Source organism: Danio rerio, chromosome 11 (genome assembly GCF_052040795.2).
Source record: "Danio rerio strain M-AB ecotype USA chromosome 11, GRCz13ab, whole genome shotgun sequence".
NCBI classification, from domain to species: domain Eukaryota; kingdom Metazoa; phylum Chordata; class Actinopteri; order Cypriniformes; family Danionidae; genus Danio; species Danio rerio.
The window spans coordinates 46,125,001-46,132,893 of NC_141031.1; the positions used below are offsets into that span (position 1 = coordinate 46,125,001).

General features: G+C 36.7%; 1 protein-coding gene across 1 annotated transcript in view; it reads right to left on the reverse strand.

The window, feature by feature from the left end:
- sptbn1 (spectrin, beta, non-erythrocytic 1) overlaps nucleotides 1-7,190 on the reverse strand; it is a 96,191-nt gene extending 89,001 nt beyond the window's left edge. Inside the window, 1 exon segment of the mRNA NM_001365192.2 lies at nucleotides 6,657-7,190. Coding sequence (NP_001352121.2) covers nucleotides 6,657-6,771 — 115 coding nt within the window. The 5' untranslated portion in view covers nucleotides 6,772-7,190.
- Between the last annotated feature and the right edge of the window lie 703 nt (nucleotides 7,191-7,893).

The window sequence follows — 7,893 nt, forward strand, 5'->3', positions numbered from 1 at the left end:
CACGGTGACCTTACAACAACACGGTCGCTGGTTTGAGTCCCAGGTGGGACAGTTGGCATTTCTGTGTGGAGTTTGCATGTTCTCCCCGTGTCGGTGAGGGTTTCCTCCGGGTGCTCCGATTTACCCCATAAGTTCAAACACATGTGCTATAGGGGAATTAATTAAGTAAATTGCCCGCAGTGTATGAGTGTGTGTGTGTAAGTGTGCATGGATGTTTCTCAGTAACTGGGTTGAAGCTGGACAGGCATCCGCTGTGTAAAACATATGATGGAATAGTTGGCGGTTCAGTCCGCTGTGTCAACCTCTAAAATAGAGCCTAAGCTGAAAGAAATGAGTGAATGAATGAATGAATGAATGAGGGAATGAATGAATTAATGAATGAATGAATGAATGAGTGAATGAATGAGTGAATGAATGAGTGAATGAATGAGTAAATTAATGAGTTAATGAGTGAATGAATGAGTGAATGAATGAATGAATGAATGAGTGAATGAGTGAATGAATGAATGAATGAATGAATGAATGAATGAATGAATGAATGAATGGAATGAATGAATGAATGAATTGTACTGTATTGTATTGTATTGTATTGTACAGTACTGTACTGTATTGTACTGTATTGTACTGTATTGTACTGTATTGTATTGTATTGTACTATAACGTCCTGTACTGTATTTTACTGTATTGTATTGTATTGTATTGTGTTGTATTGTATTGCATGACAAATGCTATGCCGACAGAAATACAGATTATCTCAACCCAAACACATATCAAGACATTTACAAGCTGAATCTCACAGTCCATCAGACCACAGGTAAAAGGTCAAGTATTCATCAGTGAACTGCAGGAAGGGCCGGGCCGCTCCGAGTTACTGATTAGCCTCATTTCTCTAGATGAAAGCAGCTGCTAGATGCATAAAAATGAACAAAAAGGGCTTTCAAGGATCAAAGAAATAAATGTGCAACACGGCTTTCATTCGTTCGCAAATTAGAAGGGGATTTACAGAAAGAGTCATTGAGTGTAACAATACACTGGAAAAAATATCTGTAGTTTTGGGTATTTTGTCATTGTTTTTATTTTTTCCCATTTATTTCTGCTTTTATATTGTCTGTGTTGGTGTTGTATATTACGCTGCAAACACCTTGTAATAAACTTCCAGTGCATTCTGTTATTTTACAGTCTTATTTCTCTCGATATTATACATTAAATTGTTTTAAACTACTAAAATGTCAAATAAAAGTTACTTTGTTAAACTGTAGAGTTTAATTTTCAACATTAAACGTGGACAGAGCAGAGATCAACATCCCACAATGCAATTCACAAGCACAAATAAACAGAAAGTGAAACAAAAAAAATATGCAAACTGTTAATTAACACACATTTTTACACTGTAGCAAAAGAGCTAGAATCATTTAGAGCAGAGATGCCCAAAGTTAGCCAGTTGTAAACTTTGCATTGGCCCACCATCCCACCTGAGAGGAGAGTGAGAATGACAGAGAGGTTTGGGGTGAAAGCCTTTAACTAGCGATTGTCATTTCTAATTATTGCCCAGCAGACACACAACATCATAAGATATTAATATTAGGTTAGATTTAGGTTGTGATGTCAGGCGATCAAAATTCAATGTCTAGCAAGCGTCTTAGGATTTAGGTTGTGTTAGAAAGCGACCAAAATCTACCGTCAAGCCAACATCTTAAACCAACATCATAATGACATCAAATACTGACATTTATTCATCAGAGATGGCAACCAAAATCCAACTTCTGATTGACGTCATAGTGGAAACATCCACATAACGTCAAGCTGTAGCATCATTGGATGTTGATATTTGGTTGGTTTTTAGGTTGGACGTTGGACATCTTTTTAAATCATTCTATTGTGCCATTATCTAAAGTTTTACCATTTGTAAGCAAAACACTTTTAATTATTTAAAATATAATGCAATGTGTTTGTGTTTAATGTGCTTTTTATGCTTATCAAAATCCCTTTTGTGACTTTAGTTTCATGCAAACGCCTTGTTTATGACCGGAGCACATTTATGATGAACAAAAGCTGCATATCTGATCAAGCCGGACGTCTATCAATCTCTCCAGTATCATGATAGTGATTAATCCCTTTATGTACTGATATCAGGGTGACTCTTTTAACAGTCGCCTCATACTTGTGCAATTTCATCATGCACACGTCACACTTCCAATGCATACCAGGGTCATGAGAAGCGCCGTGTAAACACACACACACTCACACTCAAACAGCAGAGACACATCTACTGTACAGTAACAGCAAACGAGAGAAACCTGTGAAATCACTGAAATGCCTAGTGCACGTGTATCGATCTCCACACTAGATCAGAACTAAACAACAACTGCAAACCAGTTCTTAATTTCAAACCAGTTTAGTGAAGACAATTAAACAATGAGTAATGAGCTTTCATGCATTTTGTTCAATTTGCAATGCAATGACTTCAATGCATGACTTCTACTGACAGTGCAATTGTTCCATCCCTGTATTAAGAACAGAAAAAGCTGATGTGCATCATTCTGAAACCTATTAGCAAGTTTAAATGCATATGAAGCCTCAGCGTTAAGAAACACGCCTCTATCACTCGATCACTGAAAAATCAAACTAATAATTGCATAAATTAAGAACTGCATAAAATATTATGAATTGCTAAAAAAAAAAAAGCTTTTAACTTCCCTCTGCATGTTGCGCAGCAATCGTGAGAAAAAAACATGGCACAATTGAGAAAAATAAAATCAGAATTGAGAGAAAAAAAATCTTGAATTTGCAATTGCATGAAATAAAAACCAGGTCAGATTCATGAGAACTGAAATCCAATAACCTTGCAACTAAAATAAAAAAGTGAGAATTTACACTGGCAAGAAAATACATTTAAGCAATAACTAACTACAGATCTTCCATGCATTTTATTCAATTTGCAACGCATTGGATTCAATGCATGATTTTCATGCGCATCATTCTGAAACATATTAGCAGCTCAGTTTAAATGCATAATATGCCTCAATCACTCCCAACTGTGAAACACCAACTACAAACTGTACAAAAGAGCCAGAATTGTTCAAAAAACAGCTTTAAAACTTGAGTTTGCACGTTGAGCTGCAATTCTGAGGAAAAAAAAGGTCACAATTGAGAAGAATGAAATTAGAATTGAGTGAAAAAATCCCTTGAATTTGTAATTGCATGAAATAAAAACCAGGTCAAACATGAACTGAAAAAGAAAGACAGCAACAAAAAAAGCCAATAGCCCTGCAAATACAACAAAAAAGAGAATTTAAACTGGCAAGAAAAAAAAAATGAGTAACGGCAAAGATCTTCTATGCATTTTATTACACTTGCAATGCAATGACTACAGTGCATGACAGCGCTTTTGTTCCATCACAGTATTAAGAACAAACAAAATAATTCTGAAACACATGCACTCATTAGCACGCTCAGTTTAAATGCAGATGAAGCCTCAGGAAACATGCCTCTATCACTCTCAAAGATGAAAAGCCGGAATTGTAAGAAAACTGCTTTTAACTTGAGTTTGCATGTTGAATTTCAATTTTAAGAAAAAAAAATGTCACAATTGAGAAGAATGAAATCAGAATTGAGGAGAAAAAACAAATCTTGAGTTTGCAATTGCATGAAATAAAAACCCAGTCCCTTGAGAACTGAAATGACAACAAAAAAGCCAATAACCATCTGAATACAAAAAGTCAGAATTTAAACTGGCTAGAAATACATTTAAGCAATGAATAACAACAAAAATTTGCAATGCAATGGCTTCAATGCAGGACTGTTACTGACAGTGCAATTGTTCCATCACTGTATTAAGAACAGAAAAGGCTGATGTGCATCATTCTGAAACATATTAGCATGCTCAGTTTATATGCATATGAAGCCTCAGTGTTAAGGAAAACGCCTCTATCACTCAATGACTGAAAAGTCTATTTAATAATTGCATAAAAGCCAATTATTACTGTATAAAATCTTTAGATTTGTAAAAAAAAAAAAAAAAAAAAAAAAAAAACAGCTTTTAACCTGCGTTTACATGTTGAGTTGTCAAAATTGAGAAGAATAAAATCAGAATTGAGAGAAAAAAATCTTGAATTTGCAATTGCATGAAATAAAAAAAACAGACCAGACCCTTGAGACCTGAAATAACAACAAAAAGCTAATAAACTTACAAAAACAGTGATAATTTGAATTGGCAAAAAAATTTATGAGTAACGGCAAAGATCTTCCATGCATTTTATTACATTTGCAATGCAATGACTTCAATGCATGACAGCGCTATTGTTCAATGACAATATTAAGAAGAAAATTACAAACATTCTGAAACATATGCACTCATTTACACACTCAGTTTAAATGCATATGAAGCCTCAGGAAACATGCCTCTATCACTCTCAAAGATGAAAAGCCAACTAATAACTGTAGAAAACAGTCAGAATTGTAAACAAAAAAAAAAAATCAGATTTCAACTTAAGTTTGCAAGTTGAACTGCAATTTTGAGAAAAAAAAGGTCACAATTGAGAAGAATGAAATCAGAATTGAAGGAAAATTTTGTGAATTTGCAGATGTTTGAAATGAAAAACAGGCCAGACCTGTGAGAACTGAAATAAGCTTTATAATAACATTGCAAATACAATAAATAAAAGTCAGAATTTAAACCGACAAGAAAATACATAAGTAATGACAAAGATCTGCATTTTAGTACATTTGCAATGCAATGACTTAAATGCATGACTTCTACTGACAGTGCAATTGTTCCATCACTTTATTAAGAACAGAAAAGGCTGATGTGCATCATTCTGAAACATATTAGCATGCTCAGTTTATATGCATATGAAGCCTCAGCGTTAAAGAACACGCCTCTATCACTCAATGACTGAAAAGTCTATTTAATAATTGCATAAAAGCCAATTATTACTGTATAAAATCTTTAAAATTGTTTAAAAAAACAGCTTTTAGCTTGCGTTTACATGTTGAGTTGTCAAAATTGTGAAGAATAAAATTAGAATTGAGAGAAAAAAATCTTGAATTTGCAATTGCATTAAATAAAAACCAGACCAGACCTGTAAGAACTGAAATAACAACAACAAAAAAAGCTAATAAACTCACAAAAACAGTGATAATTTGAACTGGCAAGAAAATTCATGAGTAACGGCAAAGATCTTCCATGCATTTTATTACACTTGCAATGCAATGACTTCAATGCATGACAGCGCTATTTTTCCTTTACAGCATTAAGAACAAAACAAAATAATTCTGAAACACATGCACTCATTAGCACGCTCAGTTTAAATGCAGATGAAGCCTCAGTGATAGGAAACATGCCTCTATCACTCTCAAAGATAAAAATCCGACTTATATCTGTAAAAACAGTCAGAATTGTAAGAAGAGCTTTTAACTTTAGTTTGCATGTTGAGAATTCTGAGAAAAAAAAAAGGTCAATTGAGAAGAATGAAATCAGAATTGAGGGGAAATCCCTGGAATTTGCAATTGCAGGAAATAAAAAAAACAGGCCTGTGAGAACTGAAATGACAACAAAAAAAGCCAATAACCTTGCGAATACAAAAGAAGTCAGAATTCAAACTGGCTAAAAATACATTTAAGCAACGAGTAACAACAAAGATCTTTCTTGCATTTAATTACGTTAACAATGCAATGACTTTAATGCATGACTTCAACTGACAGTGCAATTGCTGCATCACAGTATTAAGAAGAAAATGACAAACATTGTGGAACATATGCACTCATTAGCACGCTCAGTTTAAATGCATATGAAGCCTCGGCGTTAAGAAGCATGCCTCTTTCACTCTCATAGTCAGCAGAACAAAACAGCCACTCCCACCATCCCGGGCTTTCCATTGTTGTCTATGACGGCCCATTCAGCTCGAACGGCCCTCTTATTGATTTTGGGGAAGGGAAGCCAAGCGGAAAAGGTAGAAGTTCAGCATGAAATCCATGCGAAAGTGTCTAAAATCCAAACACTAATCCAGTCTGAAACTCCCAATTCCGCCTTTTATGTGAGGATTAAAACGCTTGGTATTTATGCATGAATCTCTTTGCTTTTAAAAAGTAAAAATGATTTAATTTCATTCACTATTTAGAGCTTTTTTTCAACAAATACAGCAAATGCATCCCTTTTTTTCCTTCATAGGATAGTCATGATAACAGACAGGGTTTCAGTAGGTTCCACCAAGTCAAATTGAAGACTTTAAGACCCTTTTAACATCATTATGAATGAAATTTCAGACTTTTACAGGGCAAAACACTAAGGATTTTTGTGTAATAGTCAGTGGAATATTTTACCTGCCTCATTAAAGTTATTTCTCAGCCACATATTTTACATAATATATCAAAATAAGCATATTATTGTAAGAATGTAAGGACGATAATTAAACCATATTGCTAAATAGTGTTGATCAATTCTATTGTGGGTGGCTTTACATGGACAAAGGAAGATTAGGACCAGTTTAAAAGCATCTAAAGACATATAACACAATATATTTAGTGGATTTAAACCTCTTTAATGCCTATATTTTAATTCTTTAGACTTGTTTAAGACCCCACGGACACCCTGAACAGAGTTCAGCGTAGCAACGGCTGTAAACAATGCATCCCATCCTCATCCGGGCGCATCTTACCTTGCAGCTGTTTGAATCGGCCCTCGAGCTGGTTATAGTTGAAGGGCACTTGCGCAGGGAAGCTGGGCTCCTGATAGAAGCCCTCGGGGCCCCCAGACGCCCACTCCAAATCCATGATCCCTGACCGAGAGGGAAACTATTTCCAGATTCCTCACAAAAAAAAAACTCCCAGGAAACCACAGAGCCGGCGCAGAAAGAAAAAACGAGCTGGATTTTCTCTGAGCTAAAATGAGGGATATCCAATAGCCAAAAGCAGGTTTCCGTCCCGATCTAACGTCTTGGAGGAGACCAGCATGCTGCCGCTGTCTCCGGGATGGTAGCTCTTCACACTCTGTCCATTCAAAAGCACAATCTCATCCCCAAAAAAACTAAAACAGCTCACAGACAGACAGCTCCTCCTCCTGTCAGTGGAGGATGGATCAGTGCTAACTCTCCCTCTAGTTAGTCTCAATCCTCCACAGTCAATGGAGAGACTCTTTTTCTCTTTTCTTTTTTTTTACGGAGCAGGCGAGGGTTGTAATTTCAGCTTGCTCTGTGTGTGTGTGTGTTTGCAGATGATGTCACCAGCTCATTACAATGAAAGAAGAGGAGGAGACGGGTCGTACCAAGTCTCCAGTGAAGACAGGGGGGGACTGCGGGAAGGATCTTGAGCAGGAAGTCAGCCCATTTCCATGCATTGTTATGTGGGTCATGCGAGACCAAAGGAAAGTGGCGTAAGAAACACAGAACAGCCTTCTTGGAATGTTGGACTGATTTGCATCCTGCCGAAAATTCAGCGTTTGCTTGAAAATTCCCCCCTGTTTTTTTGTCCTCCTCCTCCATCTGTCTGCAAGGTGAGGAGGAGGAGGGAATCAGCCCTGAATGCAGAACTTTGAACCTCTTGTCAAAGTTTGGCCAGAGAGTTGCACAAATAAACATCTGCTAATTCCCACTCAGGAATTTCACACGGCTGCGTCGGGACGGTGAAGATCATTCTCACTATGGAGGTGCTTTCCTGACAGCAAACAGACCCTCCGCTGCTCTTTTAGGGGTGTGAAGTGATTATGTGAAACCGCTCAAATGTACAGATGTCAAAAGGGAGATTGATTGAGACCGGATGTGAGACTCTGTAAATCAATGCTCTGTTTCATACACTCTTAGGCCCCGTTTACACTAGTGCGTTTTAGTTTGAAAACGCATAAGTTTTGCTACGGTTACGCCATCCGTCCACACTACGCCGGAGTTCTCGAGCGCCGAA